Source organism: Cotesia typhae, unplaced genomic scaffold, assembly GCF_013202065.1.
Source record: "Cotesia typhae breed Kobodo isofemale line unplaced genomic scaffold, CoteBio_Ctyphae contig_23, whole genome shotgun sequence".
Classification (NCBI taxonomy): Eukaryota; Metazoa; Arthropoda; class Insecta; order Hymenoptera; family Braconidae; genus Cotesia; species Cotesia typhae.
In genome coordinates, this window is record NW_027423729.1 from 360,761 (window position 1) to 376,139 (window position 15,379).

At 31.3% G+C, this 15,379-nt stretch overlaps 4 protein-coding genes across 5 annotated transcripts; 3 read left to right on the top strand and 1 right to left on the bottom strand.

Annotated features, from left to right (window-relative positions):
• Window positions 1-21: 21 nt before the first annotated feature.
• Window positions 22-3,692, top strand: LOC141525018 (uncharacterized). Its single transcript, XM_074239264.1, has 6 exons — window positions 22-108; window positions 169-241; window positions 325-457; window positions 531-3,059; window positions 3,127-3,238; window positions 3,309-3,692. The coding sequence occupies exons 2-6, from the start codon at window positions 226-228 to the stop codon at window positions 3,429-3,431; spliced, it is 2,913 nt and encodes a 970-aa protein (XP_074095365.1). The 5' UTR covers window positions 22-108; window positions 169-225; the 3' UTR covers window positions 3,432-3,692.
• A 97-nt stretch (window positions 3,693-3,789) lies between these two features.
• On the top strand, window positions 3,790-4,514 carry Uqcr-6.4 (Ubiquinol-cytochrome c reductase 6.4 kDa subunit). The gene is made up of 3 exons (XM_074238876.1): window positions 3,790-3,889; window positions 3,998-4,053; window positions 4,257-4,514. The coding sequence occupies exons 2-3, from the start codon at window positions 4,010-4,012 to the stop codon at window positions 4,378-4,380; spliced, it is 168 nt and encodes a 55-aa protein (XP_074094977.1). The 5' UTR covers window positions 3,790-3,889; window positions 3,998-4,009; the 3' UTR covers window positions 4,381-4,514.
• A 217-nt stretch (window positions 4,515-4,731) lies between these two features.
• On the bottom strand, window positions 4,732-10,591 carry Dnapol-alpha180 (DNA polymerase alpha catalytic subunit). The gene is made up of 4 exons (XM_074238875.1): window positions 10,367-10,591; window positions 9,997-10,194; window positions 4,958-9,931; window positions 4,732-4,842 (listed from the first exon to the last, which is right to left on the bottom strand). The coding sequence occupies exons 1-3, from the start codon at window positions 10,377-10,379 to the stop codon at window positions 5,544-5,546; spliced, it is 4,599 nt and encodes a 1,532-aa protein (XP_074094976.1). The 5' UTR covers window positions 10,380-10,591; the 3' UTR covers window positions 4,732-4,842; window positions 4,958-5,543.
• A 284-nt stretch (window positions 10,592-10,875) lies between these two features.
• LOC141524936 (transketolase-like protein 2) lies at window positions 10,876-15,308 on the top strand. Of its 2 annotated transcripts, none has more exons than XM_074239124.1 (6): window positions 10,876-11,147; window positions 12,817-12,962; window positions 13,043-13,232; window positions 13,317-13,551; window positions 13,651-14,184; window positions 14,322-15,308. In XM_074239124.1, the coding sequence occupies exons 1-6, from the start codon at window positions 11,041-11,043 to the stop codon at window positions 14,991-14,993; spliced, it is 1,884 nt and encodes a 627-aa protein (XP_074095225.1). In that variant the 5' UTR covers window positions 10,876-11,040; the 3' UTR covers window positions 14,994-15,308. The 2 variants fall into 2 exon arrangements, with proteins under 2 accessions (XP_074095225.1, XP_074095226.1); XM_074239125.1 differs by lacking the exon at window positions 10,876-11,147 and adding an exon at window positions 12,079-12,238.
• The last annotated feature ends 71 nt before the right edge of the window (window positions 15,309-15,379 follow it).

Sequence of the window (15,379 nt, forward strand, 5' to 3'; positions counted from 1 at the left end):
GGATGTTTTAAACATGTCGGTGATATAGCTTTATTTTTCAATCCTTCTAGTTGTTTCTAAGTTGTATAATGTTATTGAAACGTGGTTAAATACGATAAACCGTTATTAGTGAGTTTATTTAAAAAAAAATATAATTTTTCAATATTTTAACCATCTTTTATTTTTAAGGAAAAGATTATTTACTTATTAATAGAGCTAAAAAATTTGTCACATATATCAAAAGTGATGGCTGATCATGCAGGTTAGTTGATTGTTGTTTGTTGTTTATTTATTTTTAATTGTAGTTTCATTTTTATTTCTGATGGTTTGGTTATTTTTTTATAGACGACCCGAATGAAATTGATGATCGGAGTAGTTCACTTGGAATCGATAGGAGAAGTAGATCGAGGTCGAGATCAATAGCTTCTGATAGGTCTGTTAGTCCAGATGTAATGAACAAAAGTGTTCACAGTCCAAGGTTTGATTGCATTAAATTTTATTATTCGATAAATTGTGTTCAAACAGTATTTTATTTAGTGTTATGATTCTAGGTCTGGAGGATCATCGCCGAATGATCGCCCAAGTTCTCCAGCCTCAGCCAGATCTCCATCGCCAGAAAACACAAGGACTTCTCGGTCGCGATCACGGTCAAAGTCAATGTCAAGAAGTCCTTCGGGTTCACCGCACCGCGCTGGATCGCAATCATCAGCCAAATCTAGAGCCAGCAGATCAAGATCAAGATCAAGATCTTCGGTAGATTATCGAGCAGCTTCAAAATCACCAGACGCTACACGAAAGTCCATGTCTAGGTCTAGAAGTCGTTCGGCTGGTACATCGCCAGCCCGGTCAAGAGAAGCATCACGCTCGCGATCACGATCACGTTCACGTTCACGTTCCAATTCTCCAAGAAGTATCAAGTCTACTGGTAAATCTTCCAAAACTGGCTCTCGCTCTCCTTCACCGGTGGCTAACAAAACATCTAACAGAGCATCGCGATCTAGGTCTAATAGTCCCGTGGGTAAATCCCCAAATGGTTCTCGACATTCATCCAAATCTAGATCACGCTCGAGATCAAAGTCACGGTCTCACTCACGATCCAAGTCAAAATCTCCATCTAGATCACGCTCACGATCTAAATCAAAGTCACGTTCTCGATCTCCATCTCAGGAAGCTAATAAAAATCCTGTGTCTCCGCGTTCTGATAAAGATTCTGATGTTCAAAAGGATAATAAAGCTGATAAATCGCATTCAAAATCACGATCACCTTCACCTAGTGATGATCGAGCAGCCAGTGTAGCCCGATCACTATCTGGTTCAAGACCTGCGTCTCCAGTTACTTCTCAGAGATATTCTCGGTCAAGGTCACGCTCCGCTGGATCACGAGCCGCTTCGCGATCAAGATCTCATGCTTCCAAATCACGTTCGAGATCCCGCTCGAGGTCACGCTCACGATCTAGAATATCGCGCTCTAAGTCTGGATCAAGGAAATCTGTTTCACCCGCTGCTTCTAGAATATCTAGATCACGTTCTCAATCTGGATCAAGAAAATCTCGTTCAAGATCACGCTCAGGGTCTAGAAAATCTGGATCGCCATCGGCTATAAGAAAGTCCAGATCTCGCTCTAGGTCTGGCTCGAGAAAATCTCGTTCAAGATCACGATCAGGATCAAGAAAATCCGGTTCACCATCAGCTACAAGAAAGTCTCGGTCTCGTTCAAAATCAGGGTCAAGAAAGTCTCGTTCTAGGTCACGATCTGGATCAAGAAGATCTGCATCACCAGCAGGCTCGGGAAAATCTAGATCACGATCAAGATCTGGCTCGAGAAAATCTAGATCTCGTTCAAGATCTGGCTCTCCTAAATCTCGTTCACGATCGGGCTCACACAGATCACGATCAGGTTCTAGATCACGCTCACGATCAGGATCCAGAAGATCACGTTCAAGATCCGGTTCCAGAAGATCTCGCTCTGGATCTCGTTCGAGATCACGTTCAGGTTCAAGACGCTCGGGTTCACGATCACGCTCGAGATCGAAATCGAGATCTCGTTCACGTTCGCGGTCTCGATCGGGCTCAAGAGGTAAATCTAGATCACGATCAAAGTCCCGTTCACGCTCAAGATCTGGATCAAAAAAAAGCCGCAGCCGTAGTCGCAGTAAAGACTCAACTGGGTCAAACTCAGCAAAACGTGGTCGTGTTTTATCGGACTCTGAAGGCGACGATGATGAACAAGTACAACGATCTAAACGCACAAAGTACCAAATTTCTGACTCTGAAAATGAGAACGAGGACGAAGAAAAAGGAGAGTCTGCAGAGAAAGAAAAAAATGATGATGAATTGGAAGAGGGTGCTGCCGAAGACGAAGGTGGTGATCTTGTTGACAAAGACGACGGTGCCGAAGACGACCGAGTTCGTCAAGATGGGGGAGTTGAAGATGACTCTATGTCAGATTTTGATCGTATGATGGCACGTAAAAAAGAAGAACAGTCTCGCCGGCGTAAACGCAAGGACATTGACATTATCAATGACAACGATGATATAATTGCTCAATTATTGCACGACATGAAAACAGCTTCTGAGGAAGACAGAAAATTGAATCAATTATCAAAACCTGCGACGAAAAAAATAGCAATGCTTTCCAAAGTGCTTTCACAGCTGAAAAAACATGACTTGCAGCTGGCATTCCTCGAGCACAATGTATTGAACGTATTAACCGACTGGCTCGCACCAATGCCTGATCGTTCATTACCATCGCTGAAAATCCGTGAGAGTTTATTGAAATTATTGTGGGAATTTCCCCGTATTGATCAGAATTCACTCAAGTCATCTGGGATCGGTAAAGCTGTTATGTATCTGTACAAACATCCTAAAGAAACTAAGGAAAATAAAGAGCGAGCTGGTAAAATAATAAGCGAATGGGCCCGACCAATATTTAATCTTTCAGCAGACCTTAAAGCACTCAGTAAAGAAGAACGTTTGCAACGAGATATGGAACAGACTCCTCACAAAAGAAGAAAGACTGATGAAGGTGGTTCATCACAAAAATCTCAAGATATTAATAAAGCTCTCAAGGGCGACGCTAAGTAAGTATTTTTTTGTCTTGATAATTTTTTTTTTTTAAATATTGTAATAACTTAATATTTATTCTAGACCTCTGAGACCTGGTGAACCTGGATGGGTTTCAAGAGCTCGTGTACCCAAGCCTTCCAATAAAGAATATGTTGTACGACCTGAATGGAAATCAGACGTCGATATCAGTCGGGTAATTATCAATTTTAACTTTCATTTAAATTTAAGTTTATTTAATTATAATTTTTTACTTTATTTAACAGACCACGAAAAAACAGTTGAGCAGAATTGAACGACATGTTAAAAATCATTTAGAAAATAGGAAAATGAATTCTTCTAGGCGCGCAGTTGAAATTTCTATTGAAGGACGTAGGATGGCTCTATAAATATTTAATATATTTATATATTTCCACTAGCCAATTTTTTGGTATAATTTTTTATAAGTTAGACGAGCTAAAAAAAAAAAAAAAAGTCTAAGGAATTTTTAACCAATATCAGAAACGTGAAGATTAAAATATAATTGCATTGCTTTATATTAAGATGGAATATATATTATTATCAATAATATTAATCAATAAGTAGTATAAGTAAATTAATTGTTCTCTTATGTTTTATGGAAAATAAAAATAAATCAGTTCATTCTTTAACCAATGATTAATTTTATTTATTTATTTTAGTAATTAGATTAATTTTTAATAAAATTATTTTAAGTTTAAATTGCCGCTCAATTCTTTAGCTACCACTAGTGCCATCTACTGTAGATTGACAAGTAAACTTTCCCATAACCACAATCTCGTGTAAAACATTTGCGTCACAATAGATTAAAAAGGGCAAATTAGTTTATGTAAGTAAAATAAAATAAATTGTATATTTATTAATTTTATTGTTGAATGTTTAAATGTTTTTGGTGTAAATTTAAAAATAAATATATTTTATTTTATCTTTTTGATAGAAGCAGTTAAAGATGGTGAAAATTGGCAAGAGGCACCTTGAATTAGCAACAAAATGGTAAATATTTTATAAATTAATTGTTAAATAGATTTGTGCCCTTTAATTTTTTTGTTTTAAAAATTGTCTATGATGTATATGAATAACAATTTCGAAATTCGTCTTGTAAAAAATTGTTATGTAACACAAGTTCAATATTCCATTTTTATACTTATTATATTTATGTTTGTATTAAGTAAATATATTTTTGACTATTATTGTAGGATTCCATCCGCTACAATTTATGGAGCGTTTAGCTCAAGTGCGCTATTGTACTTCACAGACTGGAAGGCGGTTCTTCAATACATGCCATTCTACAACGAACAATTTAAACCAAGAGAGTATTAATCTACTAATTATGTAAATCAATAAACTCAAAGCTATGTCATTAATTCTATCGGGTTACTGTAAAACATAGTTGAAAGGGAGAATTAATCAATTGTAGGCAAAAAGCTATTTATTAATTAAATTTGATCTATGTACATATTTATTTTTATTCACGTAAACCTCCAATTTTCTTCTGCCTCTCGTTCCTTCTTCTTTTCGTAAAATGTTTCCATCATATCATAAGTCTTCGAGCGATTATATTTTTTTATATTGGGAATAAATTTTATTCTGACGAAAAAAAAAAAAAAAAAAAAATTAAATAATTAGTTTTCATTCATTTATAAAAATAAAAATTGATAAAAAATTACTAACTTGCACATGACTAAACCAGATAATCCAGCTATGATAAGAAATGCTTTAAATGTGAAATTTTTCTTTATCCCCAACTGGAAATTCTGCCAGCGGCTTAATTTATTCTCCGAACTTTTAATCAATTAAAAGTTATTATATTAATTATTAAGTATTCATTTAATTTTGAAAGGTATAAAATTGAGGTTAGGAATAAAGCGGGGATCATTCAACATAATTTTATATTTACCTCATTTTTTGTTATTTTTTCACGATCTAATTTATCTTTCTGTTCTTCTAAATATGGTTTCCAAATGTAAATACCGCTTCCAACTCCGAAAGCAATCGCTACGAGTAAGGAAAATCTAGAATTTTGTCTCCTTATTTTAATCAACATTTTATAATTTACAAATCCAATTCCACACTGTCCTATGGTACTACAGTTTAAACATGCGCACTATATATATTAAATTTGTATTGTGATGAATTTCTATTTTTTTTATAATATAACCGAGAAAATATAAAAAATTTATAATACTAAAGTTAAGGGTCAGCTGTCAATTAAAAAAAATTTTTTTATAATAATTTCATAACTAAAAAATTCGAAAAAAAATTTCTACTGTCTGTCAACTTCAATGTCATATTATAAATCTGTAAAAGTAAAATTATCTGATAATTTTTTTATAACTATGAACTGAAAAATGAAAAAACAAATTTATATTATAGAAATATTTTATTCAATAAACAAAATAAAAAACTTATTGATATAAAATTATAATTACATTTTTTAAAGATTAATCTGTCTGCTTTGAATAAATCTAGTTACTTTTTGTAATTTACCAAAATACAACTTTACGGTAAAAATCATCTTGTTTACTCGCTTTGAAAAAATTTTCATACTTAAAAACTTTTTCATCAATAACATTTTCCGCTCCAAAATTTTTATTTGCTTTTTTTTTCTTAGATTTTTTTTCAAGAGCCGGACGGAATATTTCAGATAAATTAATTTTAGAGTAACGACTCCTTTTAACAAAATTATCAACCATTTCTAGGCTTGTTTTGTAGACATCAAACATTTCTTTTTGATTTAATACAGATGTCGGTAACTCAGATTCAGGAATTTGTGCAACATTTAAAATTTCTCGATAAAAATTAATAGATCTTGCAACGAGTTTATCGGTAACAGTTTTTTTTACATAAGCATGTCCGCAATAAATACATACTGGTAAGTGTCGTGATCCATAGACAAAAATTTTTCTTTGAGTTTTTCGACATTGCTTGTTAGAGCAAATAAAACTTTGTTGATAGTATTGCTGAGTAATTTTACGAAGATTCATAGCTACAGCATTGTAAATAATAAATGGATATTTATAAGGAGTGAATTTACAATCTTTCTGAGTACATTTAGCCAAAGACAGTTTGCGACCATCATTTGCACATTGGAATGTAATGTCGTTAATTGAACGATAAGTTTGACATTCCAAACAGTAAAAAAGAAGAGGATTACAATTTTTATATTTTTTTCTATCAATTTTAAGATAACACTTACTAACACGTAATTCATCCGGAGTCTCGTAATGACGTGGAGCCTGAGAAGTAAGTGATTTAAATTTTTCCCTGTGAAGGTGTCGTAAACCTAACTTTTCTATTAAAAATGTTTCGGTTATCATCTCAATTGGACTGCAAATACGCTGTATTACCTGATAAACTTGACAATTTAAATAATAATCAGAATCGATTGTTAAATCCTGATTTTTTTTAAATTCATCAATATGATAACTACGATCATTTGTACTCTTTTTACTACCATCAACACATATTAAAAATGAAATAGTATCACCAGACTTCCACATACGTCCACCAGTTTTATTCATTCTCAAAGCAATTGCTACGTGATTCGCAGTTTTATTCGGATACTCGTTTGGATTTTTCGATAATTGTTTAGTTAAAACAAACGACGAGAGTGGTAATGTATTATTGCGAACATTCTTTGAAATCTCTTCAAGAATTTCACCAATTTTAAATAATTTTTCTTCTTCAACGCAATCCATAAAAATAATATCCAAAATTTTTCTTCCAGCTTCACAAGCAAGTTGGCACCAATCTCTTCTTACAATATCCAATCCTTTATATTCTTTACTGAAATCATATTGACCATTGGGTAATTTAGCAATTGTAACAGCAGCATATTTCTTCTTTTGTAAAAGTAATAAATATTTAAATACTCCATCAATATCAAGCTCAAGCATTTTGTAATGTTTATTAACTTCACTTTTAATATTTTTAGCTATTTCAAACGCTTTATCATAATCTAAACATTCACTGTTAATCATCAATGAATCTGTATCACCATATATAACTTGATAGTTTAGATTTTCTACAAGCTTTTTTGTATGTTCAAGTATTTCACGTCCTTTGTAAGTTATAATAGCAGCAAATGTTTTTGCATAAAAACGTGAATGCGTTGCTCCAAGACAACCATACATTGAATTAGCTGTTAATTTTAACGCCAATTGACGAATATTGTAATTCATTTTCAATTCAGGAATCAAATTTTGTTGTTTCATTAAATTTTTAACTTGACGCCGACTTTCAACAAGCTTACGAATTTCTGTTGGAATAACTCCTGTTTCAGAATCTGCTTTCGGTAGACTATCATTAAGATCATCCATTTCTTCAAGATTTATGTTGCAAATATTTTTTAATGTTGTGAAACATAAATTATATTCTTGAATAATACTGGGATACAGTGAATTAAAATCCATTAATAATATAAATTTATCATAAAATCCTTTTTTAGGATCTAAAACAAGACCACCCGCGTATTTAGGTTTTTTGCTGATACTATCACTAACTTTATTAGTATCTTTATTTGTTTTACTTTTTTTATCTGGCGTAATGTATCCCTTTTCAGAAAATGCATGAAGTAATAAATATTCATTTCTTTCAGCACGACCAACCGATAATGTTCTTGATAATATATTACCAGCAATACAAGTTATTTGAAGTGATAATGGTATAACATTTAATTGAAATATTAACGTTGATATATAAAGAGCTTCGGACATTGTCACTTTAACAAGTGTTATTATTTTATCAGCTGTTTCATAAAACTTATTACATTCAGATGGTTTTATTTCTTTAACAGAATTTTCCTGAGTTTTTAAAACAGCATGACATATACTGTCAAGATCATAACTACGTATTTTAATATTTAGTTCTTTAACTGATGCAACAATATCAAGAATTGGACGACCACTGAATATTGATGGTAGAGGTAATTTATAATTATTACTACCACCACCACCAAATTGTCCAGCTATATTTTGTTTAAGTTTGCTTATTCTGTTTAAATTTTTAATTTTTAATGTAACCAATCGTCGATAAATAATATCAAATTGAAAACCACAATCATATCCTAAAAGTAAATCCGGATCTGTTTCATTAATGATGTCCAAAAATTTTTCTAAAATATCTGTTTCTGTTTCACAAACAACAACATTTGTTGCTTTATCAAAACGTTGTAATTTATCACGAGCGTATAATGGCCATGTTGTATCTTTTGGATGAGTAACTAAACAATAATTTTTATTGAATATTGTTTTAGGTGATGGTTTATCAACATTGTAATTATTATTAATTAAAATACCAATCATTGCTATTTCAGTATCATTATTACGAGAATTTAAAGTTGTTCTTACGTCAATAGTCATTAAGACAACGGGTGGAATTTGTAATTTACTTTCATTTTCAGTAACACTTATATTTTCCATTTTTAAACAATTTAATTGTAGTTTACACCAAGACGGGCCATTATTGACAGGAACTGGTGATTTAATATCAAGCCAATTAGGTCCCTTAATTTTTCTTTCGATTAATAATAGTTCTAACGGATTAACACTCGTACCAAATATGTGTTCAATAGCTTTACCACTGTAATTAGAATTTAATACAGGATATGATGGTGAATATCTTACCTCGAGATACTCTGATTGTAATGGTGTATTTACCCTGTCAAAGGCATATGATTTTGAAGTTGTTAAACTACGAAACTCATTTATTTTATTAGCACTTGCTAATTTTTTAAATTCATCATAAACGTCCTTCATTGTTGTAAGTCTTTCCTCTTTTGTTTCATCGTTAATTATTTTTTCTCTTGGCAATACATAAAGTCTACGAGGAATATTTTTGACAGTCAAACAACAAGATACAAAACTTTTAGATGATTCAATATAAATTTTACCGAACAAATTAACAGTACCCGGAGTTTTGTATGGATTTTCAACAGCGTCCCACCAAAAAAACCTAACAACATCATCACTGTTATTGTTTTTCAAAATAGCAGACTTGAATAGATCATTAGTGTCAGTAAAAGATGAAGATAATGGTGTTGCTTTAACTGTTGCGGCTTCTTTTACTGGATCATCTGTATCACCGTCCCATGCTGCCCATAATAATTTCTCGTCTAATGATACTATAACTTCATTGAAGTCATCGTCTTCTATTACAGGGCGATTATCTTTATTCACTTTCTCTACGTCTATTGATTCTATTAGATCATCAAAGCCATCCTCTTCTATTAAAAAACAATTGTCTTCATTTATTTTTTCTTGGTTTGTTAATATAATCATTTTTTTGTCATCACTATCATTACAACTACTGATAATCTCACTTATACCTTTTGAATCATCTGGAGTAGGATTGACGTCTTGAGTAACAATACTTTCCTTAATCTCTGTTATCTTTTGACTGGGTGGTTTAGTTGCAGCAGTGTCTTTTTTTGCTGCCGTTAAATTATCGTCAAATATACTTAAATTATCATCATTATCAATACTTTCTGTTCTTTTCTTGACATTCTTTGACTGATCGGTAAGACCAATCAAGTTTTCTTGGCGCTGTACTGTACAAGATGGCTTTGTAGACTGAACTTTAAATTTATTAACTGTTGGTGTTGTTTTATTCGTTTCTGATGATGTTTGATTCTTCTTAAATTCGTTGAGTATATCTGATAAAAGGTTTTCATTTTCCGGTTTCACAGAGTCTTTTTTCTTGTCATATTTTTTAAACATATTTACAATAGAGCATTTTGATCCAGATTCATCCTCTCTTTCTCGCTTGCGTTTCCGTGGACCTGATAAACTTAGTTTTGATGCTTTTTTAATACTTTCATCATCTAAATCGTCGTCGAAAATTTCTCTACCATCTTCCACGTATCCGTCACCACCTGAATAAATAAATAAATAAGTAAATAAATTATGATAAAAATAATATTATAAAAATCAAATTTACCATCATCAACAATCCAATCGGATTGCTGTCGATCAGCAACAGTTTTTGAATATTCTTTTTCGTCAACTTGATCATATACATTTTCCAATTGCCCAACTTGATATTTATTTTTACTCCCCTTCAATTCTTTTAATTTTTGAAAAGCCGCACTTCGATTGGATTTATCGATTTTAATCCTTTTAGTCCGAAATGTTGTTGCTGAAGTAAAAAACACAATAATTTATTAAAATTTCATTCATTTATTGTTTATTAAAAATAACATTAAAGTTGACAGATATTAAAAATTTTTTTGGAATTTTATTTATTTGTTAAAAAAATTATTAAAATTATCAAATATCTGCTAAATTAATTTTCATTTTATTATACTTACGACTGTCTTCCATTTTAGGTTATAAATTTATAATATTCGTAATAAATATCACGTATCTATCAAATTTATAAAATTGAATTGATTTTTATATTTAAAAAATAAGATTAAACACAAAAATGACAAAACAAAAATAAATTAACTACAATAATATATAACAACTAGCTTTGACGAACTGTTTTACATTTCACTCAGCGGTTTAGGTTAGTAAATTTTAAGGTTTAGTTTACTTTATTTAAATACTGAGTGTAGAAATGTAAATAGGGAATGTGAATAAACAATTATGGCGGCATCGCGATGTATTCATTATTATTCTTATTTGTATATACAAGATGTCTCTGCTATTTATTTAGTACAAATATTTAGTTTTTGCTTGTCCCGAATCTTGCGCTAAATGTCTCTTTTTTGATAAAAAAAAATATCGAGATCATCAAGGTTACTATAGAATACGAAAACTGTTTTTTTTTTTTTTTTTGTTTTTTTTTATAACCTTGTATATAACTCCCGGCGTTTCTTATCTCGTGCAAAGTGCAAACACCGTGTTAGATTTTTTACGGTTATTCTCACTTGAGTTTCCGGTGATTCCACGTTGGAAATTTATTGATCTCCATCATTAATTTTATTTACTAACAGTTGACTTTACAACAAACAAACAAATAAAAAAATAAACTGCGATAATGGACAGCTATCATAAACCAGAGTCTAAAACAATTCAAGAGCTCAAGGATATCGCTAATAAACTGAGAATTGATGCCATCAATTCCACGCAAGCTAGTAAATCCGGGTAAGCATATAATAGTTATTCTTCACAAAAAAAAATTTTGTTTGTCTTCGATAATTGAATGTTCAATTAGATTATTGTTAATATTTATCTATTAATTAATTAATATATGATCTTATAATATTACTCATTAATTATTATTCAATACTTAATATTTTTAGCCACGTGCCAACGCTGATTATCATTATTTGATAAACTTATTTTATCAATTCAAGCGACTTTTTATTGATAATTTTGATTTATGAGCAAATAATAATAATAAAAATAATAGATTGATTGCTGATTGCTAAAAATATCAATTTATATGACTTTAAATTACTTTCAAAGTACAACACTTTACTCATTCATATTAATTAATTATCACCGGAAACATTTGTTGAAACTAAAAAAAAAAAAAAATTATAAAAATAATTCATTAACAAATTTATTTTTTATCATCAAAACAACAATGACAACCAGTTACAAAAGTAATTTATCACTGTTGTAAAAGCTTATCGTGTAATACTACATTTTTTTTGCTGAAATTACCTATCATTAAAAAAATCCAATCATCATTAGCATTATTTTAACTTTCGATTATGTAATAACAGTACCGTAATTAATTACATGAATATCCAATACATGGCAAATAAAAATTTTTACATATACAAAAAGGAAAAATTTTTTTCAAAAAATTATCAAATAAAAAAATCATTTATTATTAATTCCAAAAATTTTTAGGATCAATTTGAAACAGCTGAGAGCACGCGGCTTGGAATGAAAAATTTTTTTTGCACGTCGAGTCGATAAAATACATACGTTCAATACTTAGATATAACGTCATAAGGTCGACGCGCAGTTCACCGATAGCGAGCGTAACGCTAACTTTATTAGTTGATATCAAGCCATTGTACGATACGGTCTCAAATTATTTTCTGTTGTATAAAATATCAATAGCATATATTTTAATAAGTTTAATATCTTGATAATAAAAAAAAAAAAAAAAATAAAAATAAACAAAAAATGATACGTGAAAAAGAACTACAAAAATTACGTGATATGGGACATAAATTAAGGATTTTAAGTATTAAAGCCACCGAAGCTTCAAAGAGCGGGTAAAAAAAATTCAAATTAATTTTATAATTTTTTAAATAAAAATTTAATTATTCACAATATTCCTTTATTTTTAGTAGTGATAAATACTTTTTTCCTTTTTATAATTATTTGACTTGTAGAAATTTAAAATTGCAAATGATTAAATTTGAAAGTTTATTAAAAACTGTATTATTCATATTGAATAATCGTCAGATTTTATACTGAATACAATCATAAAATTTAAAAATTTATTTATGTAACATTGTAATGGAATAGTTTCTAATTGAATTACGTAGGAAGCATAATTTGTTATTGATTCTTTATAAACTTAAATGAACTTTATGTTATTCAATATTACCAAGAGATTATCATTCGCAGGTCAAGCGCCTTTTAGTTTTGACACTGTCATTTAGAACGGATCAATAGGCTTTACGCGTATTGAAGAAACAGCGACAATATTTTCATCAATACTCAAAGTTTTTCATGTTTTTTTTATTAAGGACATTTATTATTAATTTTAGTGTTATTATTATCATCAATGATTATATTAATCGATTATTAATTTTTTTTTTTTTTTTTAATATAAAAAAATTAATAGACATCCAACATCATGTTCATCAATGGCAGAAGTTATGTCTGTACTATTTTTCCATACGATGCGTTACAAAGTATCCGTTCCACGTGATCCTAACAGCGACAGATTTATCTTAAGTAAAGGACATGCCGCTCCGATCTTATATGCTGGTAATTATCGAGATTTTTTTATTTAATGTTAGTAATAGCTGCTGGATGACTAACGATTCGTTTTCAATTATAATTTACAGCATGGGCAGAAGCTGGATTGTTCCCTGTTGAAGATTTACTCAATTTACGTAAAATCGACAGCGACTTAGAGGGACATCCAACTCCAAGATTGAATTTCGTTGATGTGGGTACTGGCTCCCTGGGCCAAGGTCTTTCAGTTGCTGCTGGTATGGCTTATGTCGGAAAAAATTATGACAAAGCCAATTACCGGTAAGCATTTTCATTGCTTGCGGTATAAAATAAATTTTTTTTATTTAATATTTTATTAATAAATCAGTAAATAATTAATTTCAGTGTATACTGTTTAATTGGCGATGGAGAATCAGCAGAAGGTTCAATTTGGGAAGCGCTACACTTTGCCTCTTACTACAAACTTGATAATCTTTGTGCCATTTTTGACATCAATCGTCTCGGTCAAAGTGAACCCACTTCTTTACAACATAATATGGAAGTATACCGAAAGCGCTTGGAGGCATTTGGATTTAATGCTTTAGTTGTCGATGGTCATGACGTTGAAGAATTGGTCAAGGTATGTATAAATTTACTTGGTTGCATTAATTAGTTATTAGTCATTAGACAATTAAAATGTTATTTATGTCTTATATAATAATAAATATTCATTCAACAGGCATTCCATGAAGCACAAATTACTAAGGACCGTCCTACAGCTATCCTCGCAAAAACATTCAAAGGCAAGAATTTCCCAAATATTGAAGATTTGGATAACTGGCATGGAAAAGCTCTTGGCAATAAAGCTGAAGAAGTGATCGCGCATTTGAAATCATTAATAAAAAATGCGGGTCCTTTGACATTACATCCGCAAAAACCTTTGGTTGATGATGTTCCCGTGGTAGATATTACCAACATTAAACTTGACAGCCCACCTAATTACAAGAAAACTGATCAAGTTGCCACCCGTTTGGCTTACGGAACTGCTTTGGCTAAAATAGCCAAGAACAATGCACGCGTTATTGCACTGGATGGTGACACTAAAAATTCTACCTTCGCTGAGAAGATAAAAACTGTTGACCCAAAACGTTTTGTCGAGTGTTTCATTGCTGAACAGAATGCTGTTGGTGTTGCTATTGGAGCTGCATGCAGAGATCGTACTGTTGCTTTTGTATCAGCATTTGCAACATTTTTCACTCGTACTTTTGATCAGGTGTGTTTCACTGATTTTATATACTCATTATTATAAATTGGAATTAATTATTAAATTATAAGAAATAGATAAGATCAACTTTGTGTTTTTTAATTATCTCTAAAATAATAGCTTTCTTCATAATATTTAATTTTTAGATTCGTATGGGAGCCATTTCACAAACCAATGTCAACTTTGTTGGATCACACTGCGGAGTATCAATTGGTGAAGATGGACCATCACAAATGGGTCTCGAAGACATTGCAATGTTCCGTGCAGTTCCGGGTTCAACTGTGTTTTATCCGAGTGATGCAGTATCAACTGAGCGGGCTGTCGAATTTGCTGCCAATACAAAAGGTGTTTGTTTCATCCGTACATCACGTCCTAACACTGCCATCATCTACGACAACAACGAGTCAATGGCTATCGGCAAAGCTAAAGTAATCCGCTCAGCCGCTAAAGATCAAGTTCTCGTAATTAGTGCTGGTGTAACTCTTCATGAAGCATTGAAAGCCGCAGACCAATTAGCCGCAGCCGGTATCAGTGTACGTGTAATTGATCCATTCACTGTCAAGCCGATTGATTCCGCAACTGTAATAGCTAATGCTAAGGAATGCGGTGGTAGAATCATCACCGTCGAGGATCATTACCCAGAGGGTGGTTTAGGTGAAGCAGTTGCATCAGCTGTAGCACTTGAACGCAACATAATCATTAAAAAACTTGCTGTTTCAAAAGTACCACACTCAGGACCACCTGATGTACTTCTGGACGTTTACGGTATAAGTGCGGCTAAAATAGCCGAAGCCGTAAAAGATATTATCAAACATTGAGAATGTTATTACATTATTTACGCGTGGGTGACATTCCACTTTGATGCCACAGCGGTCTTCCACTCGCTGGGGAAAAAAAAAAAAAAAAAAAAAAATTACTCTGATTTTTTTACCTCAATGCGTACAAAAATATATATACTTGTTTGTGTTCAAAATTTTTTTCTACACACTGATATACTTATGAGATATTTGTATCGTTGTATTTTATACGAAAGTTTCAGTGAAAAAATTTTCTACACTTATAAAAAAATAATTCATGTCGATCAAATAATGTTATGTTGATTACAACAGAGAATAAATTTTAAATGAAATAAATTTTTTAAGCTTTTTATTTGAATTAAAAATTCCCGCTAATGGTTTTGGTGTTAAAGGTGTTAAAAGATGTC